The sequence below is a fragment of the Penicillium malachiteum genome, assembly GCF_028827825.1.
Source record: "Penicillium malachiteum strain IBT 17515 chromosome Unknown utg000004l:1.0-4883003.0:1.0-4884900.0, whole genome shotgun sequence".
Lineage (NCBI taxonomy): Eukaryota > Fungi > Ascomycota > Eurotiomycetes > Eurotiales > Aspergillaceae > Penicillium > Penicillium malachiteum.
This window is the reverse complement of record NW_026643097.1, coordinates 4,779,124-4,806,063: the sequence shown is the minus strand read 5'-3', so window position 1 is coordinate 4,806,063 and position 26,940 is coordinate 4,779,124. Positions and strand designations below refer to the sequence as shown.

At 45.1% G+C, this 26,940-nt stretch overlaps 13 protein-coding genes across 13 annotated transcripts; 6 read left to right on the top strand and 7 right to left on the bottom strand.

Annotated features, from left to right (window-relative positions):
* Nucleotides 1-546: 546 nt before the first annotated feature.
* On the bottom strand, nt 547-1,901 carry N7483_009866 (glutathione synthetase ATP-binding domain-like protein; the record flags this gene model as incomplete). Its single annotated transcript, XM_057093293.1, has 3 exons — nt 547-720; nt 789-1,714; nt 1,811-1,901. 3 exons carry the CDS (start codon nt 1,899-1,901, stop codon nt 547-549), a joined length of 1,191 nt encoding a protein of 396 aa, XP_056944467.1.
* An 892-nt stretch (nt 1,902-2,793) lies between these two features.
* On the bottom strand, nt 2,794-3,303 carry N7483_009865 (uncharacterized protein; the record flags this gene model as incomplete). Its single annotated transcript, XM_057093292.1, has 1 exon — nt 2,794-3,303. One exon carries the CDS (start codon nt 3,301-3,303, stop codon nt 2,794-2,796), a length of 510 nt encoding a protein of 169 aa, XP_056944466.1.
* Nucleotides 3,304-6,312: 3,009 nt separating this feature from the next.
* On the bottom strand, nt 6,313-7,011 carry N7483_009864 (uncharacterized protein; the record flags this gene model as incomplete). Its single annotated transcript, XM_057093291.1, has 2 exons — nt 6,313-6,946; nt 7,004-7,011. 2 exons carry the CDS (start codon nt 7,009-7,011, stop codon nt 6,313-6,315), a joined length of 642 nt encoding a protein of 213 aa, XP_056944465.1.
* A 2,494-nt stretch (nt 7,012-9,505) lies between these two features.
* On the top strand, nt 9,506-10,811 carry N7483_009863 (uncharacterized protein; the record flags this gene model as incomplete). The annotated part of the gene is made up of 2 exons (XM_057093290.1): nt 9,506-9,842; nt 10,024-10,811. The coding sequence occupies 2 exons, from the start codon at nt 9,506-9,508 to the stop codon at nt 10,809-10,811; spliced, it is 1,125 nt and encodes a 374-aa protein (XP_056944464.1).
* A 56-nt stretch (nt 10,812-10,867) lies between these two features.
* Nucleotides 10,868-11,251, top strand: N7483_009862 (Major facilitator superfamily domain general substrate transporter; the record flags this gene model as incomplete). The annotated part of the gene is made up of 1 exon (XM_057093289.1): nt 10,868-11,251. One exon carries the CDS (start codon nt 10,868-10,870, stop codon nt 11,249-11,251), a length of 384 nt encoding a protein of 127 aa, XP_056944463.1.
* Nucleotides 11,252-11,826: 575 nt separating this feature from the next.
* Nucleotides 11,827-13,112, bottom strand: N7483_009861 (FAD-dependent oxidoreductase; the record flags this gene model as incomplete). Its single annotated transcript, XM_057093288.1, has 2 exons — nt 11,827-13,044; nt 13,101-13,112. 2 exons carry the CDS (start codon nt 13,110-13,112, stop codon nt 11,827-11,829), a joined length of 1,230 nt encoding a protein of 409 aa, XP_056944462.1.
* Nucleotides 13,113-13,784: 672 nt separating this feature from the next.
* On the top strand, nt 13,785-15,085 carry N7483_009860 (uncharacterized protein; the record flags this gene model as incomplete). The annotated part of the gene is made up of 5 exons (XM_057093287.1): nt 13,785-13,992; nt 14,095-14,190; nt 14,271-14,674; nt 14,728-14,815; nt 14,865-15,085. The coding sequence occupies 5 exons, from the start codon at nt 13,785-13,787 to the stop codon at nt 15,083-15,085; spliced, it is 1,017 nt and encodes a 338-aa protein (XP_056944461.1).
* Nucleotides 15,086-16,716: 1,631 nt separating this feature from the next.
* Nucleotides 16,717-18,281, top strand: N7483_009859 (fungal specific transcription factor domain-containing protein; the record flags this gene model as incomplete). The annotated part of the gene is made up of 4 exons (XM_057093286.1): nt 16,717-16,750; nt 16,797-17,062; nt 17,174-17,883; nt 17,951-18,281. The coding sequence occupies 4 exons, from the start codon at nt 16,717-16,719 to the stop codon at nt 18,279-18,281; spliced, it is 1,341 nt and encodes a 446-aa protein (XP_056944460.1).
* A 791-nt stretch (nt 18,282-19,072) lies between these two features.
* Nucleotides 19,073-19,684, top strand: N7483_009858 (uncharacterized protein; the record flags this gene model as incomplete). The annotated part of the gene is made up of 2 exons (XM_057093285.1): nt 19,073-19,237; nt 19,547-19,684. 2 exons carry the CDS (start codon nt 19,073-19,075, stop codon nt 19,682-19,684), a joined length of 303 nt encoding a protein of 100 aa, XP_056944459.1.
* Nucleotides 19,685-19,867: 183 nt separating this feature from the next.
* On the top strand, nt 19,868-20,207 carry N7483_009857 (uncharacterized protein; the record flags this gene model as incomplete). The annotated part of the gene is made up of 2 exons (XM_057093284.1): nt 19,868-19,977; nt 20,105-20,207. The coding sequence occupies 2 exons, from the start codon at nt 19,868-19,870 to the stop codon at nt 20,205-20,207; spliced, it is 213 nt and encodes a 70-aa protein (XP_056944458.1).
* A 366-nt stretch (nt 20,208-20,573) lies between these two features.
* N7483_009856 (cytochrome P450) lies at nt 20,574-22,139 on the bottom strand (the record flags this gene model as incomplete). Its single annotated transcript, XM_057093283.1, has 3 exons — nt 20,574-21,180; nt 21,241-22,047; nt 22,120-22,139. 3 exons carry the CDS (start codon nt 22,137-22,139, stop codon nt 20,574-20,576), a joined length of 1,434 nt encoding a protein of 477 aa, XP_056944457.1.
* Nucleotides 22,140-23,219: 1,080 nt separating this feature from the next.
* Nucleotides 23,220-24,289, bottom strand: N7483_009855 (aromatic alcohol reductase; the record flags this gene model as incomplete). Its single annotated transcript, XM_057093282.1, has 2 exons — nt 23,220-24,164; nt 24,221-24,289. The coding sequence occupies 2 exons, from the start codon at nt 24,287-24,289 to the stop codon at nt 23,220-23,222; spliced, it is 1,014 nt and encodes a 337-aa protein (XP_056944456.1).
* A 695-nt stretch (nt 24,290-24,984) lies between these two features.
* Nucleotides 24,985-26,736, bottom strand: N7483_009854 (C6 zinc finger domain protein; the record flags this gene model as incomplete). The annotated part of the gene is made up of 1 exon (XM_057093281.1): nt 24,985-26,736. The coding sequence occupies one exon, from the start codon at nt 26,734-26,736 to the stop codon at nt 24,985-24,987; it is 1,752 nt and encodes a 583-aa protein (XP_056944455.1).
* Nucleotides 26,737-26,940: the final 204 nt, after the last annotated feature.

The following is a 26,940-nucleotide window of genomic DNA, read 5'->3' as shown; positions in this document are numbered from 1 at the left end:
ATCGGGATTTGATGGGTTTGTGGAGTTTTCTGGTGTCATTTTTTTCTTTTTTCATCTCATATTTGCTTTTGATTTGTCTAGACCTTTTTCTTTTTTTTCTTTGGAGTCTTTGGCGTTCTCCCTATTGTGGAACGCCCGCAAAGACGAGGCTTAAGCATTTTCAACATTCAATGTTCTCAGTATTGAAACCCTTACTTAGTATGAGGGACCGAATCAATGATAATTCTTTTCTTTTCTTTTTATTCTATTGAGAATCTTCAATCTCTGTCACCTTGGAAGTGTTCTATTATACCTCTAGGCGGTGTTTGTGCATACGCAGTATACCTCCTACGTCAACGGCTAACTTGTGACGAAGTGATTGAACACATGCACAATCATAATTACAGGGCGTCGAGTCAGGGTCAAGAGAGAAATCAAAAGAAAACATAAATGGCGAACTTTTTACCCCAGGTCCCTGCGTACTATTTGTAATTACCTTCTTTTTTTCTTTTTTCCAGGTACTAGGCTCCTGGGATTATTTGAACTTTTCTTTTTCCGCATTCCCACTTAATCTGATTTGTCAAGTAATGTACTACTGAAGTTGCGAAGATCAACGAGCTTCTGCGCAGACCCCAGTACGTACTGCAAGAAACCAGTATAGTTCATACCTATACTCTCGGCGGCTAATCCCATGAGACTTAATTGGTCGTCTCGGCCAGGGCGGCCGGGGCCAGTGATATTCTGTTCCAATTGAATCAGTATAATTGTGACACAAAATCAATTTTTGAGATTGCATTGATGTGACTCACCGGCTTCATGTTGATATCGAACAAAGCAAATCTCGATCCCGGCCTGAATCGTCGGATGTCAATACGTAGGGGTGCAGTGGTCCCTAGTAGACCAGCCACAGTCGCACATTCTTTCATGATCTGTCCATATGCTGGATCCGCTTCCATCTCTGCTGCGGTTACTGCACGAGAATTCACTGTCACAGCGATCTTGCCACTGTACGGCGCAATACCATCAACATGGTTGAAGCGAGTGACAGGGGGTAGAGTCCAGTGCGCGGAATGCTGGCCTGAGAATTCAAATCCAGGGGTAGAGGTGGTCCACGGTGGTAGAATGGTAACAGTGCCTTCTTCACCTGTCAAATACTCCTCCAGCAAAACCCGCGGTGATTCATCGAATAACCGCGCAACATGCTCGGAAAGCTCCGTCGCATCATGACAGATCTTCACACCATGACTGCCCCGTCCACGAACCGGCTTCGCAACAATGGGATAATCATCTTCCTGGATAGAGCTCAGCACCTGGGTCAAGGTATCCTGGACTTGTTTCTCTTTCTGTGTGTGGCCAGTCACCTCATCCGACGATCGTGGATCGTCAACAGTCCACGACTTTGGCAACGTCAGATCCTCACGCTTTCGAAGCAAATCATTCGTGAAAGACTTATCATCGAATTGATCTGCGCAAAGCGGCGGTTGGGCAATAACGCGGATGCTGGATTCATACTCCTTTAACAAGGGCGAAGTCTGCAACGGATGTTCTGCGAAAAGAACGGTATTAGCCCAAAGATGGGTAGCACCTCTTTGAGTGGCCTTCATGATTCCTTCCTCAGTATCAGGGAAGCACCAATGATTCTGATTCGCAGGGTCTGGCGACTCCACCGGTGTCAGCACGGTGGTCCCTGCAGATTGCAGAGTATAAGCGACATCAGCGCCTGAATCACGATAACCTAAATGCAACCAATCAGTTTGATTCAAAATCACACTCGTATACTAACAGGTTTACTTCGTATACATAGTGTACTGCACATGTGATATGAACATACCTCCTGGTTTGGGTGGCTTACTCACACCACCGTACATGGGTGGCGGCAGAGCCTGATACAAAACAGCCACTACAGGCTTGGCAGGGTCCATGATTGTTTGAAACTTGAATTTGCCGTGTGCAAAAGATTTAGATTGTTCTTGGCGACGCACACTGAAGGATGTAGACTGAAATGCACGATGAGAGTGGGGGCGGAATACTATGAGAGTTGTTTGGCTCAGGCTGAAATTTGCGAATTTGTAAACAAATAAAAGGGCGTGGTTCATACTATATTCGCTCATAGAGGAATTATATCTAGATGATATTTTTCAAATATTTCTGGGGTAAGTGTGAGTCAATCGTGGTTTTATACTGTGCGGGATGAGTCCGTGTCGGAGAAGTGCCGATGATCGGAGACGGAAGCGCTCCTTTTGGTTCAAGTGCTCCGAGAGGGCTTCGGCGTTGAAGACGGGAGACCGAGACGATGATCATAGTTTCGGCGATGGGAATGGATATCAACAATTGGTAGATAGTATATAGAAGGAGAGCTTTAAATTTGCCATGAGAGTGAAAAGGTATTCATTCTGTCCAATAAAACTAAGTAATAATTATTCTTATGGGGAAGAGTCCAGCTGGTCCCAGTAAAGGACATATCTTGCACGCTTGGTGAAGGAAAACAAAAACATTCAGGTCATCATCTTCGTAACAGAAGATCAAAATCTTCAAAATCATGCAAATAGGTCATCGTAATGACATATCAGTGTCCCAGGTGCGGCTATTCGCCGTCACCAACAAAGCACCCGGGACAGGATCATACAAGTTGGTCGATAGAGCCATTGCGGGTTCATAATGAATCAAATATAGATTCAATTCCCGGCAATCGAGGATTCACGTATGAAAATTCAAGGATAACTGCCCATTAAAAAATGAGGCGTTGTTCCGAAGGGGTAGTGCCGAGGGTGTCCCGAGATTCGTCAGATGGCGAGAAGAAGGGTGTAGATGATTTCAGGTGTCCTTATCATGATTCCGTAGCTTCTCGATACCATCACGCACTGTATCGCGAACACTGAAGCCACCGAAAAGCCAATCGTTCGAGTGACGACCATAATGACTCACGGTACCACTATAGCGACGGTAGTCATCACTGTTCTTGCGGGTATGAGCCGGTGCGGTCTGTTTCTCAAAGTCTGGCTTGGGAGAGCGAGGTGATAAAGGTTCAGGAGACATTCTGACAGGGCTAGATGAGCCGGGATGTTGATCAAAATAGGAGTCGTCAGGGTTACTCCGAGGGATATCGTGGGTGTCTGTGGTAGACTGCCGAGTCTTGGAGATTTCGATCGGGGTATTTGATTTGGATCCCGATCGGAACAGTTTTGAGGATAGTGGATTGGATATCCGACGATGATGCTTCTTCTCGTCAGAGCGCTCAGTACTTCTGGAAGAGGTAGTAGTGGCTGATGTCTGTGATAGAGAGCGCCGGGGATAGTTGCCGCTCTGGTGGGACTGAGCGCGCATTCCTTGGATAGATATAGAGAGGGGAGAAGTGGGAGAAAGAGGTGGAGGGATCAAGTAGGGAGGAGTATGACAAAACGTTCTGTGGGAGGCAGCAGGTTATTTATTCTTCCCAGTTTCTCTTCTTTTTCTCCTCAATTTCATCCCGAGTGATCGTCTGTCCTGGCCCTGTAGGGCATCCAATTAAATTCAAGCGGGTCACTCTCAAACCTGACCTCATGAGTGGATGATAACGCCCCAGTCTTTATCATCACCAATGAAATTGGTGATTGTGAATCCATCAAGCGGACCGTCCCTCCAATTCACCAACCGGACAAAGCTGAGGAAACCCGCGAATCCACTGGTAAGGTTTAGTGGAAATATGGTCGGTGAGAAGTGACCCGAATGAGACCCGTGTTGCAGGGCACAAAGTCCCTTCAACCAATCCCAGATTGTGTCTGCCTTGGAGCCTCTTCGATTTGTCCACAATCACTAAGAACTGACTCGGTCGGACCCCGCAGATTCACCGCTCGTTGCATCACAGGCCACGTATCTGTTGAAAATTCCCACTTTCATCTCCGTTACCCATAGGGCTGCCCCTCTTTTATTCAAACAGAACTTCGATCTGTCCCTTATAAGGTCGCTATCTGTATTGGAATTGTGGTTTTAAGTTCGTTACCCTTTCCCCCTTTTTCAGTCAGGTGGACTCAATCAGCCGAGTTGGCCAATGCGAAACTGGGGTTGCCCCGAATGTGTTATCCGAGGACATCTGCTGGTACAGCTGTTCATGGTAGCTTTTTTCCCAATCAGCACGGCTGAACTTGAGACACATGATCTTCTAGCGGCTTTCCAGAAGGCTTTGTAACCGAGGGCCACGGGCGTTTGTGCCCTGTTTGAGTCCATCTCGACTCCACATTGGATTTTAAGCCAAGACACGGCTCAGTGAATATGATGAAATTGGCACGGTAACTCCGAGAGGTGAATCTACTATGTATGTACTGGGAATGATGTCTGAGACTATGTACATGCGTTTGATGTATCTTCATTGAGTTTTCAATATGATTGCGTGGATCTACTAGTATTGAAGTCATCTGATGTAGGTTTTCGACCATCAAGCCAACACTAACTCTTCACTTCCCATAATTTGAAATGATCAGTCTTTTTAGTGCTCGGCCATCTTATCATTGCGTCTTTTAAGACCGACGGCAAAATTGCGTCTTCACCCCACTCTCATACCCAAGTCCAGGATGATCACTCGACTTCCCATGACGACAATCAACACCCCCGGAAAAACGGCAGAGATTTGATGCGTGATGACAGCTAGAGGCTAGAAAAAAAAAACAAAATATCTATCGTTTTAGTATAATGTACTCTCTTCGATCATGAATTGTCTCAGACAAAACTTGAAGCTATGACCAACAGTCATAGTTTCTGGGGTCAAGAAAGCCTCTTAATACTATGTACTAATTGCCATGTTAGGATTTCAATCCTCTGGTAAGAATCACTAGTACCATTTGAAATATTTGAAGATTCTCAACTATAATTTGAAATAATATTCCTTGTAATGAATACGAGAGAATTAGTAGGTTCGAGTTTTTAGCCGACTATGAGGGAAAACCCTTTACCCACGGCGTACATTAGGGACTCGAAATATGACTTCTCATCTTATTCTTTAAATGCCCTTGCCCCACATCCAATGTTAAATAGACTGTCCATCGAGATGCATGACACCTGGCAATGACCGTACTAGCGGTTAGCTTCGTCTCACAACATCAAACAACCTTGGAATGTGGGGGTCAAAGATCTCGAACTAAGGTATACCTTCCATATAGGAAATAGGAAGGATGGTACATGGATACTGGTAAGGCATCTTTGCATAGATTCCTATGTATGCATGTGAGATTGACAGTGTCACACCGCAGCGGCGATACCGATGATCGAAAAATGAAATTAGATGAATTCAAGTTCATTGAGCTCCTTGAACAAGATGTGCGGCCCTGCTGGTGATACAACATGAAGGCTGGCCAGGATCGAAATAATCCTAGCTCCGGGTCGAAGATCCAGGATGCCTCAGTCATCGTGAATGGGGTTTGATTATTTTATCTATTACTAGTACCTGTCAACTGGCTGTGACCGTAGAGATATCACCATCTCCTCACTCCGACACGTCGCAGAGTAGCAACATTTGAAATTTCCGTCCTCCATCCTTCTATCATTACCTACGTTGTCGTAGAATCGATGTGGGGGAAACTGATGTGTGAAATTACCAGACTAAGTGTCAGTTAGTCTGTGCTAGTAGTAGTTTTAGCTCTCTCTTCCATGTAGAAGTTGCCCTCCCCATGCTTCATGAGCCATACCATTCCTCGGCCCTGCAGACTCGAGTGCTGTGTCGTCTCATGAAACTTGAAGGTAGCGGACGATAGACATAGTAGTATGCTACCTAGTATGCCAGTGGCACAGAAAGAGAATGCTAGATAAGCCCAGCTCTGTTTTCAATTTCAAGGTGCCACTCAGACCATGGATCATATGTTGTCAACTGGTGGAACTTACTAGTCTCATTCCGAGTCTTGCTAATGCGGCTCGCTAATTGCAGTAGGACTCATCAAAAAGACCAACAGATGTGAGACTCGCCTGGTCACGTTGAATTCTTCTTCTAATTTCTTCAAGATCTTACAGAACAACAAAATAGTAGGTATATTTGACCATGGATTTACTACACACATGCATACTCGTTTGTTGAACATACATAGTAAAGAATGACACTGGGCTAATGAATGACTTCAGCAACCCCACCAAAGGTCGAAGCTACTAAGACTCGACATGAATAATAAGCGCCGACAGGCAGATATCGAGAGCTGCGACCTGGCAGCCAAGCCACTCAAAAAGATAATCCGAAATCATAGTTGGAAACAGTCAACCAGTTGACAAGGTACCTGAACCGAGTCTTCTCTTCCGAGCATATAGCAATATGACCAACCTTGGAAGAGCCGTGTGGTCCGTATAACAAAGCTTCAGCTATGAATGTCCTTATCCCTAGTACAAAGCATTCAGGGCTTTGCGATATCCATATTCGGCCACTTCGCAGAGGAATCTTCGAAACAAAGGATCCTCTATACTCATGCCCCAGTTTTCCGGGCTGCCCCTCAAGTCACCCGATCTCCAATAAGAAGGCGAGATTTCGACTCTTTCGCTGCCAGGTTGTCGCGTCCAAATAGAGAATTTTACCCTTTTCCCAAGGGCAGCAATACCGGCGATCATGACTTCACTCTCTATTTGACCCATACTCCTTAAATATGACGTCGCCATTTCTCGGAGCCTTTCTGCCAGCCCCTCACGATCAGGGAACTCACTTTCCTCCCCCAGAAAGAGAAGAATATATGGCGGCTGATTATTTGAACCATAACACATGGCCAAATCCGGTTTTGACTCATATGGGAACTCGTGCATATTTTGCGGGAGCCGAATGGAGCCGATCGTCGAGGTTTGAATCCAATGTGAGAGGAGTTGCTGGAAAAATGTGTGAACATGATGTGACTCATGCCCAATGTCATCGATATCGCCGTACCACTCTTCCAGATCAATATTTTCCAATAAAGAGGCTGGGAGATCATCGTCGAGGATGAGACTCTGCTCGGGTTGGGGCGAAGCTCGCACCGGGTGATTTGAACTAAAACAACGTTAGGACGAAAGAATTAAGAGTCGGGGATTTTTGAAGTGAACTCACCTGGGCATTCTGAAAGAAATTCTAAAGATTTTCTTTCCTGGAATGTCTGTAAAATTTTGCAAGGGTTGATGTTCGTGATACTGATTCTGCTGGATGACCGGGCATGCACATGTGCGGATAAAGATGAGGGGGAATTGGGTCTGATATTTATGGTCCAGCAACTTCAAGATGAACGCAATCACTCAAAGGCCTTTAAACTCCGCTCAAATCACCCGCACACTCAAGTAACGAATCATCTACTTGAAATTCTATGGAAAAATCAAGCGGTCTCTCATGGCTCAGCGCTTATGTTGAACGCACTTTGATCACAAATACAATAGATTTTACATAAATTAGTCACGGTGCCTGGAATTCTCGGCTAAAAGAACCACAGATGCTATAAATATGCAGCAGATCGGGGTATGTTTTCAAGGATCCCTTTGTCAAATCTTCAGCTCTCAGCAGATTATAGGCTAGGAGACATCACTAGCGGCAGGAGACGTGTGCAAAGAGGGACATGCAGGTGAATCAAAGGATGTTTAGTCATTCTTATTGGCAAAGAGCCCGGGCCTAGCGTTTATTACAGTCTCGAGTCCAGCTTTGTTCATGTGAAGCCTTCAAGTTGATGATCCCAGTATTTCTGAAAACTGCAGTGGTCGATCAAATCGAATAGCCAACAAGATCTTGCTCAGATATTAATTGGGCATCAGTGCGACGCTCTACTGCGAATGCCCCTTTCACGTTTGCTTTCAGTCTCGCATTAGCTCCCAACTAGAGGACGAAGATTTAACCCCAATCGTGACGTTGAGTTACAGTGCATAATGATCAGATCTCAGACATATCACTAGGTTTATGCACTCAGGTCCCTCAAATATTATATCTCCACCTCTCAGTCCCTTTCGAGCACACTAAAATTCGGTAAAATTCCAAATTTGAGTTGAACACGTATTTTATCCACAATTTTTGGCCCCTTTTGATAGTGTGGGTACTTTTGTTCAACTCCCTTGTTCTCTATCAGTAAGTACTCAAGTGTTGATTTCTCAGTGGTCATATGGTTTCAGCTAAATTTGAAGAAAACGACAGAACACTTGAGACAAAACCCACAAATAAGAAGGGATTTATCAAAGATCATTCACCTAACGGGATATCACTTTTACTTCCGAATATTGGATGTTACTCAATACCATAATGAGCCGAAGATGCACAACCACCGGGGCCCATTAGTACCTACGCAGCCTTGCAATTAGGCATTTAAATGGGAACGGCAATCAGGTACCACTTTGTAGGCCTTACAAACTTGGGGACTCTTTTCAACCTAATCGAAATTTGCCTTCCAAGGTTATCAATACTACTATATCTGCTCTCCAATCACATTGGTAGAGCACCTGAGCATCACCCGGTCAATTTTGAAGGATACTAGTACTTCTATAGTCCGAGTGCACATGTGCATACATGTGCCAGTAGTACAAACTACCACTGGTAAACAACGGGCGCTCCAGCACTTGAGATGTCTGGGCCAATTATGTTTCTCGAAGATGTTCAATGTTAGACTCTCGCTCCAGGCACATATCTCCCAGGGCTTTTCCTCGATATGTCAACTGCTAGTGGTCATGATACACTGGCATCTGAGACTGCATCGGGTTGCAATGCACTCACTTTTCGGCCCTATTATAATAGTGACTCCAATATTGCCAGTGAGCATTTACTATGTCAGATTTCTTTCTCTCATTTGTTACTAGTATCCGTCCGAGGCTGATATTCTGGTTTATTTTTTCAAAAAGGAGTTACCTCCCACAGTTGAGCCTTAAAACCATTAAATGGGCTCTTTCACTCGTGGACATATATGTGCGGAGTAAAAATTTGGTCCTTGCCACTGACATAGAACTCAAGCACCAGCGAGGCTCATTGAAAGAAAGCTTTGATAATACTGAGTTACCTAATCTGCTCAACCCTTGATAATACGATGTATCATCGTCGTTCATTGATTAAATGGCATGAGGTTGTGGATCTGAGCGCCTTGTAATCAAGTCCCGAAATCCCGAAATCCCAACTTGAACCTGGAAATTCCCGAAACCCCGAAATCTATCCATCAACATCACTCCCTACACCATCCATCCATGCCGACCCGAGAAAAAAACGGCAAATATTGAGAATGCACTGAGGCTTTGCGTTCTTATTCCCGGATTAGTGAATTAGAAGCACTTGAGATCTGGTTGAACCGAAAAGCCGACCGCAGACCCATTGCCGAAGTACCGGCCCCACCATTGCATCGATGTTCGATTTACCAGGCTCATAGTATTTGGAGATTTGCAAGGCTGATGTGCTCTTAACCATGATATTATCACCCAGTATCTTTCAATTGCATTCATCGTGGCCACCATTTGTCAAATTTGATTTCATTTCACCTTGCACTTCCAACGTTCTCGTGAGTCTTCTCTTATGACTCGCAACCAACCGCCCATTCTAATAGTGTTTCAGCATTGCGTTTTTGTTCCGAGAAATATTTACATGAATGCGTGAATTATGGCCAAAGAGACTTTGGGTAATTACAGGTCCAGTGACTCAAGCGATGTCGCTGCCACGAAATACAGCGGTGCACAATTGGCAAGAAATAACCCTGATCTCTCGGGTTCAGTGGAGGGTTTAGAAAATGTCAAGTCAATGCCGACGATCTGTCGAACACGGACTCCAGAGTGCTGTGAACTCGATGGAAAGCATGTTATCAATCCTCGCTCGCATTTGAGAACAGGTGAACATATGATTGTCGAGTTTGACGGTCCTGATGATCCCTACCAACCTCTGAATTGGTCATTCTCAAAGAAGGCCATTACAACTATTCTCTACGGATTCACTGCAATGGGTGCGCTATTACCAGCTCCAAACTATTTCCTTGATATTTTGCTCACTTTTTTACTCAGTTAGGTGCTCCGTGGGCCAGTTCTACGTATGTTTTCTGGGAAACCAACCATTCAACCACGACTAATGACAAGACTATTTCAGCTACTCTACCGGCCAAACACAAATCAGCGCGGAATTTTAAGTGTCAACTGAAGTCGCGACCCTCGGAACTTTATTGCTTCTATTCGCCTTGGGATTGGGTCCTCTCATCTGGGCACCAATATCAGAGATGTACGGACGAAAGCCCGCTGTTGTCATCCCTTATTTCTTCGCCGCTGTGTTTTCCTTTGCTACTGCGACCGCCAAAGATATACAGACTGTTATGATAACCCGCTTTTTTACCGGGTTCTTTGGATCTGCCCCTGTGACAAATTGCGGCGGGGTGTTAGGCGACATTTGGACACCTGAACAGCGTGGTGCAGCGAGAGTGATATACTCATTGGCAGTATTTGGTGGACCTGTTTTAGGCCCTATCGTGGGAGGTGCTATCTCACAAAGCAATCTTGGCTGGCGTTGGACTGAGTATCTTACCGGGATCATGATGATGGTGTTCGCTATATTAGACATCCTCATTGTAGACGAAAGCTACCCACCTGTCCTATTAAAATATACGGCACAGCGCCTACGCTTTGAAACAGGAAACTCGGCACTCCATGCCCACCATGAAGAGTGGAATTTCACTTGGAGAGATTTTGGGAAAAAGTATCTTCTTCGTCCCCTACGACTCCTAATAACCCCAATTTGCTTCTTCGTTGCACTATATGCATCATTTGTATACGCAATTCTTTACCTCAGCTTAGCCGCATTCCCAATCATTTTTCAAGACATTCGAGGTTGGAATCAAGTTGTTGGTGCTCTTCCTTTCCTGGCCTACTTTATCGGTATTTCCATCGGTGCCGTTATCAACCTCGCCAATCAAAACTTGGCGTGAAACGGTTGAAGGAAAATAATCACCGCCCTGTTCCAGAACCCCGTCCTCCCCCAATGATGCTGGGCTCTGTCTTCTTTGCAGGGGGTTTGTTTATATTCGGTTGGACCAGTCCTGCAGACATTCATTGGATCGCACCAAATATCGGCGCTGTGATGATGGGTATTGGGATTTTGACAATCCTTCAACCAGCCATGAACTATCTGATCGATACCTTCCACTCGACAGCAGCCAGTGCCGTTGCAACAAGCACTTTTCTGCGCTCTATCCTCGCTGGTTGCTTTTCATTCTTTACCAACACTATGTTTCGCAATCTTGGTGTTCCCTGGGCAGCGAGTACTCTGGGTTTCATTTCTATCGCGATGCTTCCCATTCCATATCTGTTTTATATTTATGGAAAGAAGCTTAGGGCGCACGGGAAGTATTCCAAAGGTTCAGTATGATACCCGCCGTGCACCTCATTATCGCTGTCAAGAATCGAACTGTCATCAATAGCATGAAAACATCGGCTATCTTTTTAATCGTTTTAGAATATAGTTATTCCTCGAAATGTTTCAAATATAGAAAAATGAATAGACGAATTAAAATCTTGGAAGCGGCCACCTGTGTAATAGGTAAAGAGTCTTAAGTAAAAGTGGAGGACAAAGATTATACGAATACGAGTCCTTCGTACCGAAACTCCCAGCTATGGTGCGATTTTTCGGAGGACGTCATTTCTTTCTATTTCTCAATCCTCTTTCCAGATTCACTTGGACGAGATATTTCGGAAAATTCAAAATTTGGCTTGGGTATGGGAGCGAGCACGATCTATGGCTTGTAGAAGAAGATATCAGTTTCTACACTGGGGCATTCGTCCTGAATCTGCAAGGGACGCATGAGATTGGAACAAATTATTCTAACAAACGTGATAAAAGGATGAAATCAATTGAGTCAATTTAGAATGTACAAATTGTGATGCATGTTTCGTCACCTTGTCCAACGTGGGAAATAACAATACGGCACTTTACAGAAATCCGTATCACAGCTCTACCTCAAGGATGTTATAGACATAATCAGTCAGTCGTGATCCATTGCGCCACTGAGCCGCGAGTGTCTCTTCACGCGTCCGAGACATGCTAGGATCCAATTTTGCTCGCAGGTTTCCGGAGTGAGCCGCACTTTGAGAGATTTTCTCAACCCGGGGACGTCTAATCTCTTCATAACGCCTGAAAGCCTCATCTAGCTCGATAGGTCGACTCTCCAAAAGGCGTGAGAGTAAGAAAACATCCTCCAGTGCCATGGAAGTTCCTTGACCAAGATGTGGCTGCATAGCGTGGGCAGCATCGCCAAGTAAAATGCAACGACCAGTTGACCATCGACACGACGGGGCCATCTTGTAAATGGGGTAGAACTTGACACTGTCCGTTGCTGAGATTAGGCCTCTTATAGCGTCTCCCCACTTCCCGGTTACGTCCTTGAGCGCGTCGAACATGCCCATCTTCAAGTCCTGAACAGCCTTCTGACCAAAGGCTTCCCAGCCATCACGACTGTCTTCATCCCCTGGCATTTCAATCTTTCGCGAGTAAAACCAATACAGTTGGTCGCCAGAAGCCGTGCATGGGACGACAGAGAAGAGGCCATCGGAAGTGAATGTCATTTGGATGGCTGGCTTGACAGGCGAGGGAGCAGCAAGAGCTGTCGACGGTAAGATCGCAAACATGTTCGAGACCCCAGAATATTCCGGCTCGATAAGAGGGTCAACATGTAGCTTACGCACCGAGGAGTGGATGCCATCACAGCCGAGAAGGATGTCGGCAGAGTCTTCCGTGCCGTCCTCGAAGGTGACTTTGACGCTCTCCCGTGTCTCAAAGACCTCCGTCAATGTTTTGCCAAACTCAACGGGAATTTTTTCGTGTTGAGCGGCAGCAAGAAGGACCTCAATGATATCTGCTCTCAACACTCGCCATATGCCGAACCCAGTGGCATTCCTGCAAGCTTCCCCAATATCATATTCAAAGATGGGCGTTTTATCTGTCGGTGCAATGGTCATCAAGGAAGCTGAGGAAGCTCGAGCATTAAGAGCGTCATATACCCCGAGCTTGTTGAACAATCGAACGCCATTAGGAGGAATATTGACCGCGCCACCAATTGTAGCGGGCTTTTCGCGGATCTCATAAACGATGCAGTCGATTCCGTTATTCTGTTTCAGACGCAAAGCAGCTGCAAGCCCTGCCGGGCCAGCGCCAATGATAATTGCCTATTGTCTCTCTAGTGAGCACAGTAATAGTTCATACTTTAGTATATAGTACGCACCTTTTTGACCATCGTAACTGCCCCGAATATTAGTTATGAGATGACTCATAAAATGGAACGGAGAGATCTTTATAGCACATTCTCATTTTCTGGTTGTCAGACGGAGTTTCGGGATTTGCCTCCAAAGCTTCGTTCAGACTCGGGGTTTCGGGTATTACTTGTTTGGTCCAACCACGAAACAAAAGCACATATTTAATAACCATGGAATATATGGCAATAGTAGCATTGAGCTAAAGACGCGCGTCTTCGGCTACACGGAGAAACAGGCTGGAGGCCTGACTTGAATCTACTCTCTTTACTTGGACTTTCGGGATTAGTGGGTATGTGGGTATCTTCAAAGCTAAGTGACAAAAACTCGTTCATCTTGTGGGCTAATTGATCTGTTAATTTATTTAAATGTGCCTAACCCGGTGCATCAAGCATCAAGTCATTGAATTGTGTTAGGACCATATCCATTTCTCATATGGATATCGCCTTCCACCACACTCCATCATCAGGTCTTCTCCGGTTACCAAATCCTCCCTCCAAGCACATGCTCTTCTGAAGCTCATCAGTACCTGTTTTTGGGCTGTTTGAATTTCTTTCTCGCCTCAAACGCTGTCAGGAAAATGACTTCAAAGATCTGGAAAGTCGGGATCGTGGGATATGGCTTGAGTGCAAAAATATTCCACATTCCTTTCATCAATGCACTGCCTGAATACGAACTTCACGCTATCGTTCAACGAAGCCCCCCAAGTGAGAAACGATGCAGGAAAGGAAAATCTCGATGTGAAATGCTTTCATTCTCTAGAAGACATGTTAGAGAACACTATGGTCGATCTGGTGGTGATTTCGACTCCCACTGAGTCGCACTATTCGCTGACCAAGTCTGCACTATACGCACAAAAGCATGGTATGCTATTCTTTTCTCTATCCTACCTTTTTCAAAATTGAAACTTGCAAGTTGTCTGTTATTCGCCTCTTGCCAGTATACTGACATTGTCTTGGCAACTAGTTCTTTGCGAGAAGCCTTTTACCCATACTGCCAAAGAGGCCGATGAGCTTATAGCTTTGGCCCGTGAACAGCAGAGAGTTCTGGCTGTATTCCATAGTAAGTACTACCAGAACATCACTTTTTGGTTGCTATAATATCATTTCAGCCGTGGCTAACTAGCGACCTTTTGTAATTAGATCGTCGTTGGGATTCCGACTTCGTTACTTTAAGCCAATTGGTAAACAGTGGTACGCTAGGTCAAGTCATTGACTTTGATACTCGCTTTGAATTATTCCAGCCCAAGTCAATCATTGATAAACCTATGACTGTGACCAAGGCTACTTTACAGATCAAGGCAATTTACGATCTTGGGACACATCTTCTGGATCAGGCGGTTCAGATATTCGGCTTGCCTGAAAGGATTACCGGCCTTCTTGATGATCAAATCGAAGAAACTGATTCTTCTGAGTCCAGCAACATTTTCACGGTGTTAATGCACTACAATAGTGGGATTCTTGTTACTGCTAAGGCTGTTAGAATAAGTTCGGATAAGCCCCCACATCGATTCTTAGTGAGAGAAGACAAAAGAAGTTTCAAGAAGGTGTGTCTGACAACTCATTTATCCAGAATTCGAAGAGACTAACAATAAACAAGTTTTACATGGACATCCAGAAAGACCATCTCATAGCCGGAAAAAGTCCTGTCGACGAAGGATTTGGTGAGGAGTCTGGGGAAAGATATGGTCAGTCATTTTCCGAGATACTTTGGGTTCATTCATTAACTTGAAAAAGGAGTTCTTACTGCTAAGCAAAGCGACGGGTCTGTCGTTGAAAAGGTCATCATACCTGTTCAGCATCCCACTTGGGCTGAGTATTACCGCAAACTCGCTTGTACCCTGAGCGGACAAGGGACTGTGCCTGTTAGTGGCTCTGAGGCTCGTGATATTATTCGGATCATTGAATTGGCCGTGCTCAGTTCGAAGTTGGGGGAAAGTATAGAGTTTTCTCCATAGGAAGTCGATAATTGGTGGATTTAAAAAACTGTGAGCTTCATATTCATCCGAGTCTGCAATAAAACTCCGGCAATTTATCCATTGCTTTGATTCCCTTCTAATTAACGTCGTATTCTACATAACTTGCTGGATTATACCGGTTTCAAACTTCCGCCATGCCACAATAAAAGTTTGATTCATTACAGTGGTTTAACAGATATCTACAGTCGACTGTCAAGCTTCAAGATAGAGACTTGGCTGGAATGCAGGATTCGACTAATATACGCCATTTTACTATGTGCAACTTCATACTGACGGCGGCGATTGACTTGAACTCGATTAAATCTGATATGGTATTAACGTTTATCAAACAATAAGCATGATCGTAATTGTTCGTGGTTTCCTCTAGCCTTTTGCAGGTTTATTCCAAGAGGACCTCCATACTTCTTCCTATTTTATCGTATTTTGTTCCATTTAATTATTTTCAAGTAGCTGCATTCTTAAGCGATCGACTGTCGTATAGACCTGCCAGTTGACGTCTTGAAAGCCACTAGCCTCTTTCTAGCCTAGTGCATCCTTTAAGTGTTATATCACGTGCTGAAGATCACGTGTAGCGCGTTCATCGGCGTTACGTGATGCGTCAATGTTGGACTAGACCCTCGGATACAAGATCCAGATCTGACCGAGAACAGTGAATCAGGGTTTAATTTTCTGTCATCGCAGTCCACGGGCGAGATTCAAAATGGTGCAGCCCAGGGCTTCTAATTCCTGCGTTGAATGCCAGGTTCGAAAAGTGAAGTGTAAAGGTAAGATTGACCACCCTTATTTAAATATTCTCAACGTTTGAACAAACATTTGAACTAGGCACATATATTGACCGCTTCTATTACAGTAATGCCAACGGGCACCTGTGGTACCAAGATCTGCGAGATGTGCTACGTAAGAATCCGAAAAATCATCATTCCTGTGTCTGTCATGCTCATATCAAGCTATAGAGACGTCAAATCCCATGTGTTTTCCCACTGAGGAAGCAGAGAGAGAAAAGGAGATCTCGTATTCCCAATGCCCAAAGAGCTATCAGTGGTGAGTTACGCAGCCACTTTCAGTTGAATGCTTCATAATTAACCCATTTCCTTAATTTCAAGAAGGGTCCACAGAGGGTGGTGGTAATTCACAGAATCCGTTCTCCAGCGATTTCATTCCATGGGCAGGGCAAAGCTCTTCACCTATCTTTGGCACTCCTACCAAGCTTTATGTGGATCACCTTCTTGAGAGTAAAGCACTAGTCGGGAAAAGCCGAACTGAAAGTTCCTTATTGAAGGTCGCATTTCTTAAGGCCCCCATGTGTAATGAACAAACCACTGACGAGGCAATTCCAGCCTCATGATTAATATGGTATGATTTTTCTTCTTGGAATAGGTGAATCACTGCATAGTTCCATTATTAATAATTCACAGCTGGGAGTTCCAACATTGCTATTTTTTCGGACTGCAAGATAGCCTCCATATCCAAGCTTCTGGGTCACACGAGATTCCAGGATTTTTTCACGCGCCTGATTGATTCTACAAATGCACGAGTCAATCATAACATCCTCTCCTCAGAAAATTCAACGAATTCAAATCCTCACACCATCTCATCGAATTCCGGGATAGATGCTACTAGTGCTAGTGCATATTGCGCCTGTTCGTTCCCAAATCATACTATATTGGATGTTTTGTTAACAATACCTCAGCATACTTCGAGCACGTGCACCCAATATACCCATTTTTACACCGAGAGGAGTTTGAGAAAAAGGCTCTCGATAAACAATGCCTCGCATTCTGTCAGGAAAGCGCATCATTTTCGGCCTTGTATCACGCAGTACTAGCACTTGGCTGCCAACGTCGAGAAGGGGGATGTTTCCAGCCGGGCCAAGGGACAGCCTGGAAGCTATTCAAGGTTGCCTTTAGTCATTTCCCCAATATCATTGCCTCTAAGGAGACTTTGGTTCATGCTCAGGTATGGCCCTTGCCAGAATATCACGATCATATTACTAATTTGAACAGGCGGTGATAGCAATGGTTATTGAATTCTTCTTCCTTGCATGAATTATTGACTAATACTGTTTAGGCTATATTTGCTCGCAACACTTCCTGGGTTCAGATTGAGAAATCGTTGACAACCCAAGCCGCCAGAATTGTGCAAGCGCTTGGCCTTAATCGGGCCATGTACGAAAGCGAAAATATCGATCTGTGTCAGAGGATATTTTGGGTGACTTACATATTGGAAAAGACGCAATCTTTCATATGCGACAGGGACTCTGTATGTCATTCCACCCTTAAGGATGCCAATTTCTCTGACTGGAGATTCAAGATCTTAGTCGACTCTAATATTGGTATACCGGCGCCTCAAATTCCGGAGGCAGTCTTTGACGGATTTGACTCCTTCCGCGCACTGTGTAGCTTAAGCCGGTTGCTATCCAAAGCCCAGAGCTCTCTTTTCACGATCAGCGCAACATTGGTTCCTAACAATACTCTGATTGCCCGTATAGAGGGTTTCGAGATCGATCTTGACCGATGGCAGATGTCTATTGTCCCCCACTTCCGGCCCGGGTGTAATCTTCAAGCTAACGTTATGGGAAGCCTGTTAATGGAATTGAAGCTGAAGATCAGTTTCCATTACTACAGTGCTGTTATTGCTCTGGCTCGACTGAAGCTTAGTATTCTGCCTGAAGATTTAATTTCGAAAAGACAGGAGACAGCGAAACAGCTTCTACACGCGTCCCGTGCGATTATTGATCTAACAAGATACATCGATGTGGAGACGTCTACTCCAATTTGGTGCGTTTTCCTTCTGGCTATCCATTTTGATGACACAATATGGAAATATTTACTAATATTCGACCAGGATTCTTCTATCTGTCCCGCTGTCGGCTATCTTCATACTCTTCGACTTCGTGATTCACAACCCGTCTCACGAGGAAACGAAGAATAATATTGCTTTGATGGGCGTGGCTTCCGGATATTTCTGCCGCGTGGAATTTTCCTCGAATGGGCGCTTACAATTCTCTCTTCTCTCCGATCTTGCTCAAATCGCTCGGGATTATATACAAGATGTGGAGGCCGGAACTATAACAAGGCCAATGGAACTTTCGAGAGTCCCGTCTCCCCCTCCTCTACTATGCGAAGGTGATTTCATAGCAAAGCCATGGCTGCATGATTTCCTAAGTCGAATTTGATCTAACACATCGGGCGAATGGAGTACTGATGGCACATATTTTGGTAGTCGGATCATTCATATGCTTCATATGTATCGATGATGCATAATCAACGCCAAGTATATGTCGCGACCAATGAGAACTCCTACATGTCCAGCGAAAATACTAGTATTTTCCCGATGGAGAGTGGATTTTCCGAACCATTTGATTTAACGAATCTTTTTGCGGATGATATTTAAAGCCACATTGATCCTTTCGCGGTTCATTCCCCGTGCGGAATGGACCCCGTCTTTCCTGGTGTATAATATTGATTAATACACTCGCATATTGACGACACAGCTGAATGCTTCATTCGCTCTCAAGATTTTCAAGTTCCACTCATCTTTTATTGGTCACCTTTCGTTGTCTAGGGAGACAAATGTGTAGTCTGAACGCAACGGTTTCATTTTTGGCTGCACTCTTCAAGTTGCACGTAACCTTTGAAATTTTGGATACTTGAACGGATTACATAAAAGTCACTTTGTCGGAAAAATGGCAGTTCAAGTCAAAGAAAGCCCCCTTGGGTACCTAGTACCAAGTAGCTGAATAAGTCGCACATGCACAGATTGCCCCGTTCAGCTGGAATTAGATTCAAACTTAAACCTGAACTTGTTGAAGGAGCTTATAATTTCAAGTTGAAGGACTCATGGATGAGAAAGAAAAAAAACTCTCATATTAAGGACATATTGCCAGCACTTGAGTGCGTAGGCGAGGCTTCATTTGGTCTTATCTTGATCAATGTTTAAGATCAACGAAATGACTCTCACTTAATAATGGCCCACTATCGTTATACGCGCCAATATAAACAGGGAATAATAGCGCTCAGCGTCTCTCTGTCTTCTTTGGCAACAATTTTGATGATTCTGCGCTTCCATACTTACTTTTTTGTTGTTCGTCACAAAAGTGGCTGGGCTCTGGCATGGGCTACTGTTGGCTGGGTAAGTCACAACTTGAAGATTCCAGATTCCTACCTTTTTCACGCAACATAAGATGACATTTGAATCGCTCTACCTGTCATGAGATTTGTTTCCATTCAAGTCCTGTCAATGCTTCATAAAACGATATTGACAATCCCAGTTTCTTGCAATACTTAGTACGGCGCTATACTGCATTGCCCTCTGTCATAGGCGTTTAGCTTCTTTGACGGCACTTCTAGTCCTGGACGACCTCGCAGGGTATTGGGCAGTGGCTTTTATGAAACTTGCGATGACTATGTATATTCTTCACTTACAGGATAGAATATACAGGGTTGGTCGATGGATCTTACTCAGCGCAGCCGGTCTGAATATGAGATCCCAATCTCAGGCTCTCCAGATGTCGGCTTTAAGTTCATTGTTGCGGCTTGCCTGACTCAAGTGACTGAGATTTCAAATGAAGTTTGTTAGTGCTATAGCATTAACCATTGTTGTCTTCCTACAATGCCATTCATCCGCCCAGACCCGGACTGGGAAATGTGGGCATAAGGCGATTTACTTCTCGATTTGGTCAGCAAGTATGCAATTCAACCGATTCTGCTCTTGGGGGAATTTCTTTTCAGTCCTAAGTGCTGACTTTGATACTTTCCTAGCATGGTCCGCTATTACCGATCTGCTGCTACTCGTATACCCGGTGATTATGATGTGGAACCGTCGGATTCGCAGAACGCAAAAGTTCCTCGTTTGTATTTTGCTCAGCTTGGGTACGATAGGTACAATTTTGGGCATAGTCAACTTACTGTTACTGTGTCTAGCAAAAGGTTCGTATACTAGATATTCCACAATCCTATTGGACTCCCCGTCTTTGTCACTTCACTTATATTTTTCCAGGCACGAAAGGCATAAGCCTGATTTTGAACATAACAGAGCTCTGGTCAGTGCTTATTGCGTTAACAGCCGCTCCACTATGGCCGCTTTTCAAAATTATCGGTGAGAAGTCAAAAATTGGAAGAGCTTTTGAATTAATTAAACGCAGGATATTTGGGGCAAGAGCAACTGTATCTCCAAGCACTTATGTATTGAACGTGGTACCTCCACGAGATGAAGGACTCGGGAATCATCATATAGAACGATATGAGAGCTTTTCGGTCGGTGAACTAAGCCATGATATGGATATTCACGATCAACATGTCTGAGACAAATATAAGATAGAAAGATGCTCAAATCATTCATAGTGTGTTCTATCAACTTCAATTTTGACAGGCAAAAGCTTTTGGTATTTGAATTGTGACTCCCATCAACGCTTCTATATTCATCATGATTAAATACATAACAATCAAAAAATTCTCGCTCAAGCGATCTATTCATCTATTTGTGTGAATTTCAACTGTAATTCGGAAGAAGGGGCCGATGAAAGCCAGCCCGTTGACTCAGGGACAACTGAACTTGTCGTCTCCATCTCAAACCGCTCAACAATCCGAGCTGTCATTCTCCTGATTCCTGCCAAGGATAATGACCGCCCAACACAGCTTCGAGGTCCGTAGAGGAAGGAAAGCATGCTCATGGGTGAAGACGCTCCTCCCGTGGGATTGATTTTGGGGTTTTCTGGATCAGCTCTATCGATCCATCGCTCCGGTATAAACTCCTCAGAATCAGCACCCCACAGGTGCTTTGCTCGGTTGATTGCTCGGGGCACAATCACAATATATGTACCCGCTTGAACATGGCGTCCGGTGATGTAGGTATCACAGGTAGCCTTGCGCATTGTCATGGCAAATGTAGGGTATAGACGAGATGATTCGTTGCATATACCATTTAACAAGGGTAATTTTTCATAATCTGCCTCACTTAACTGGCCTTTTGTGGCCTTGGCTTCACGTAGCTCCTGTCGTAAGCTCTTCTGAACCTCTGAGTTTGTGGCAACGCAGTAAAGAGTCCAAGCTAATGTGCCTGCTGTGCTCTCAAAACTGTAGTGATTGTTAGCATTCGTGATCGAATATGGTGTAATTGTCTAAGAGTGAACTTACCCAGCTGCAAGTGTCGTAACAACCTGTGGAATGATCTCTTCTGGTGTAAAATCTCCGGAGCATGCAATTTGAGTTAGGATATCCTCATCAGATACATCCTTCATCTTTAAAGTGGCGAGCTTTTCTTTAAGTAACTTTTCAAGATTTACCTTGAGCTTTAGATGAGCATCGTCCATTTGTCGATCTATTTTGGACGGGAACATTTTGATAAGCCAAGATGGAGCAGAGTTGTGCCACATAAAATGAGACTTTTTCAAATCACCAGTGGAGAAAAGGGTCTGAAAGACATCGGTGATCTCGACATTTTGGCCAAGAATAGTATTAAAGTCAACACCAAGGGCAACGATTCCCATCACGTCGAGAGTGATTGCCTTTGTCAAGTCACTGACGTTAAGAATAGCAGACTTCAGGTGCTTCTCATCACTCTTTGCGCATCTTTGTTCGATGTGGTCCACAATCTGAGTTGCTTTCCCAGATAGAACCGGCTTTAGCTTGTCAACCTGTCGTTGATTGAAGACCTGGACGAATGACTTTCGATTTTGCTTATGCTTTTCGCCTTCCTGGATGACAATGCCCTCTCCAAAGAAGCGCACTGTCCATCTGTGGAGACCACTGGTCTTCTGAAACAGATACGAACGATTGGTAAGAACATCGGATAAGCTCTCCACATTTGTCGTAATGAGGTATTCGGCCCCCAAAAATCCGAAGAAGTGAAGAAGCCCATCATTCGGGATTGTGTTTACCCATTGAGTAATTTGGTGCCCCAGGGGCTGATCAAAAATAGCTGAGGCGTGTCGAAAAAGGATGCTCCCTCCCTGCAGGGGTCTTTGTCAGGATCAATTCCACACGAACCTTAGAAACTATGAACGCATTACATACCTTAGGCCCAGGTAAATCATTGTAAGGGCTGAACCATTGTCGACCGATAGTTCTCCATCCAAGAATTATAATACAATAAGAGAGCCAAGTGCAACATAACCATATGACGAATGGTCCTATTGACTCTAAACGAATACCAGATAGACGACACCCAAACAAAGTGATAGCCGCCCAAAGTGAGAGTTTCACTAAGAGGGAAGATCGAGCAGGCATCTCGATCGGGGCGGTTAAGTTTGCTTCACAGTTAGAGTGTGGCGTGAAGTGAATGTGACAGAAATGCAGGTGGGATGCATCTTGTATTTCGAGAAGATGGAGAATAAGCTAAAACTAGTTCTTTGTTCGAGATCCTGGCCAATTCGATGCACCACCATGCATAAATAGGTAGGGATCGGCATATATGGCTGACAACATTCTTTCCTAATGTTTTATGCGAAATAGAAATTATGGGCTCATTTGAGTAGTAGTACAGTAGTAGTTCCACCATTAAATGCATAATACCTCTCTCATTTCCACTCCTTACATGAACAAAATCATGATAGGATTAACAAGGTTAACATATGACGCCGGCTACGTATTCATGCATAATGGTGCATATACTAACATAGACTAACACGGAAATTAATTTATTTTTGAGTAAAACCTGAAACACATTTTGGGGGCTAAAATCCTTCGCTTGTAGTAATACATACTCCAGTCCTCCGCATCTGTTCACGACTCCACACGGGAGACCCGATGGCCCCCGATTTATGCGCCAGGTGAAGTATTATGATTTACTTGTATGGTAATATATTGACCAATCAAAAAAATTTAATACGTAATATCCTAGTCATCCATTGAAAGTACTTTTCACCTTCACAATTATTTCAAACGATTTAAGTGCCGAGGTCTAGATAAGGTGCTATGTATAGTACTTCTTACGAAATTAATCTCTTTCATGCACACGTGTGGTGGGGTCTAAGTACTCACAGAATTATGATCGATTTACAGGAGCACTAATTCAAATCAGCCTAATTTTGAGTGCAATCATTCCATTTCAAGACAATATCTAGAGACAATATCTAAAGACTTTCCCTTCCCGCTGTGGCTGTCCTCCTATGCAGCTATGCTGCCATACGCTCAACCCGACGGCCTAACTCCGCAATCAAATCTATTCCAGCCTTGGTGGACTGATCCAGGTCCTCGTTTGGCAATGCAAGCAACTCATTTTGTGACTTGTTCGAGAAGTCACCGGAACCATCCGGATAGAACACTCTGGCGTAGAGCAGCTTGCTAAAGTGCATCATGTTACCCACTTTCACTTGCGCTAGGCCATTCTCATATCGCTTGTTGGTAGCCTCGTGGGTAATCGTCCAGTTGGAATTGGTGGTGCCAGTGACTCGCTTGACGCTCTCAAACATTTCGTTCTGACTGACCAAAAAGCTCTGGATGTACACGCCCTTGTTAAGGAATGTCGAAAGAGTAAGGTTCTTATCGTTTTCATCCTCGGGAAGTTCATTGAGGCTCAGAAGCTTAGCCACGGCGCGCCCAACCTGAGATAAGGTCGATGTCGAAATCTGAGCGTTTCCGTCATCATAGATAGTCAAAGAACGCGTGGAAAAGTCGAGTCCAAAACGTGATTCCCCGCCTGCCAGGCTATAGTCGTACCAGAACCCACAGCATATATTGACCCACTGCATTCCGAGGCTTTCAATCTCATTCCGATTAGCCTGGTCTTGGGGACCCAGCAAGATGTCTTGGCCGAGTTTAACGTTGCCAATATCGGCCGCATACCAGTTAGGCATGACATAAGGAACGCCAGCCTTAGCAGCTGCCTGGACAATCTTGCTGTGGGTACCCTTGGGCGCAGTGGGGGCCATGGTTATGATCACAAATTGCTGGCCCTTCAAGGCGGCAACAATGGTCGCTTCATCATTGTAGTCGACTGTGGCAACGAGAATGCCCTCGGGGAGCTTGTTACCACTGTCTTCGCGGGAGATAGCCGTAACTATGTGTCTTCCGGTCTTCAGAAGAGCGTTGGTGATGGGCAATCCAATGGTACCTCCAGCCTGAATTTGTTTGTCAGTGTTTCTGTATATGTAGAGCCGTGGAGTGGATTACTTACACCGATGATAGCGACTCTTTCAATGGTGTTTCTGAAGTCAGCAGACTGATCCTTGACGTATTTGGCCATGCTGGTTGTCGTGTTGGCTGTTGGTAACGTAGTCGTTTGAGTTGAACAAGGCGAGGTGCTTATGCTCTGAGTGAGGAAGGAACGCTCTGGAAATAGAAGTAGAAGAGATGTGGTAATTTTCTATCCCTCTCTGGAGCAGGAAATGCCTCTCTTTATACACTTCAGACCCAGACACAAGTTCTGTGGTTCTCTGCGGCTCACTCCATCTCAGCCTTATCATATTTGATCGGATTTGGAAAGTCCCAGCTTCAAGAGTCCATCGGTTGAAGCCTAGAACTTGATTTTCCCGGAGATAACATAGCAGATGGGGTGAAGGAGCCGAGCGGGCGAAGCCAAAGTAGAGATGTCAATAATGGGGTTTCTCCGCCGCAGTAGCCGCAGACAGGAGTCCGCTTCTATGACCTTATAGGCTAGTGCGGCCATAAGGGGTTTGACACCGCAATAGCCGCACATGAAGCCGCAGTGTATGAGTTGGTGATTCACCTATGGGCGGACGGACTGAAGCTTTGAGCATCGTGACGTTTTTCACCAAGATAATACCAATTTGAAATCTTCAAATGTTTTTAAGGATCAACAATTGGCATATACTCTCTTGCGACCTGCGGCGAGGCGTCATGTCTCTACACTATAGTTTGCTAATTCTAATGCTGAACCACATTTACTGACGCTAGATGAGTATCCAGCGATATGCATCTCTATAACTGAACGTCAGGACCGAGCATGGATAAATATGGCTCAATGAAGAATTGATCCCAGTCCAAATTCCAATCCATGTCCGGTACTGCGGTGTTAACCTCAGGTGCCAGCGGCGTCTGAAAAAATTCATAGCTTGCCTCGACAGCTTCCAGCTGAGCAAGCTCATTCCGTTTCTTTGTCATACTGACACTTAGAAGATGCCGTGCCGTAGACAACGCCTCACGTGTCAGTATTGTATCAGCAGCCTTAACAAGGCTCTCCAATCCCTTGAATGCGGCGCCGATGTGCGCAAAAGCCACCGGTGTGTCAAGAGCCAGCAGAATACAAGTGTACTGAAAGACACTGCCGATGACGTTCCAAAACAGACGACCTTGGCTAGCTTGCTGCTGTGCCGCCTGTATTGCGCCATTGCCACTCTCAATGAGTAGCTTAATTATATCGTCCGGTATGCAGGCCTTAAGCTGGTAAAGACGTCGATAGAAGCAGAATGCGATGTCTGCTTTGGTCACCACCAGAAACGGATGGCTGATCTGCAGCTCATGCAGCGCCTTCAAATGCCCAAAGAGCTCTTCAGTAGGATTTTTGGGCTGCAATTCAAGCTGGAACGGAGAATTGGGAGACGGAATGATCTGTATCAACTTTACAAACTGATCGGCGACGGATCCTCGTATGGGGAGGACAGGCTGGCAAGTCACTACCCGAAAGCTCACAGGCGACCGATCATATTCATAGGACAACATGGCATGTCCCGCCCACGAGATCCAAAAAATTCTCCTGAGCCGATCGGCATCATGCCCAATAGCGGAACCAGCGATCGACGCTATCTTCTTGATATTGTCTTCTTCGTGTAACCCGATGGCTTCGCATAGGTGCATCTGCGTGCATGAAGCGATCCATGCATTGCTGGGTCGCGTTGTTGCCCGAAGATAAAATACCCGCATGCCCCATGCAACGATATGGTCGATCCCATGCAAACGCATGGAGGCGGGATCATCGAGGATGGCTTTGGCATATTGCACCAGATCAGATTCCCGTGGATGTCTGATGGGGGATAGGAACGATCCAAGAGCAGCCACGCCAGCGGCTACAGCGGCAAATGCGACCGCGTTGTTACCCGTCCTGTTATAGTAATCCCGACACCGCTGGGCGTAGATCCTTGGATCAATCACATCGCCGATGGGACTTAATACCAAGAAAAACGCACCCGAGAAAAGGCTGAGATCTTCATCTGAGATGATATCTCCTAGGAAGCAGTGCGGATTTGATGCCTCTTCTGGGCGGATGCCGAAGTTGTAAGCGAATGATCGTGTCTTCGGAGGATTTTCAGAGCCGAGAGCAACGCCCAGGATGTGCGGGAATGACATCGCCGCCGATGCCCCGGAGTATCTGAGTTTCTGTTCATCAAGAATTCCCGGGGACGTGCCCGTCGCGACCGTGAGACTCTTGGCTGAAGAGGCATTGTCATCGATGCAGTCTCGCTCCGCATGAGATCGACTACTCGGCGTCGGGTCTGTGGCTGCCCGACTCGCCAGACGACTTTCACCGTCCAGATTGACTCGCTTCGTTGGAGGTTGAATAATTGGCTCGCCTCCGCCAATATTAGCATCAATATTGCCGTCGGTGTATCTGCAGTTGTATCCGTAGGTGGTGCACATGCCACAAGGATACACGGTGTCGCATTTTCGCTTGCGCTGATGACATGGGATGCATGCCTTCATCGCCCGCTTACGCTTAGAGATTGTCGTCGACATGGTAAGAATTGATGGGCTTCAAAATCAACTGTGGCGATAATGTAAATGTAGAGTCGATCTTCAGATCAGCATTTCGTGACGTGGTTGGCGATCCTCGTATGCATTCAAATGTTATCCTCGTCCCGCCAGCGATTGTTTGCATATATCATTAGCCATGAGCCAGGGTGTTCTAGCTACCGCAATGCACAAACATGTGAAGATTCT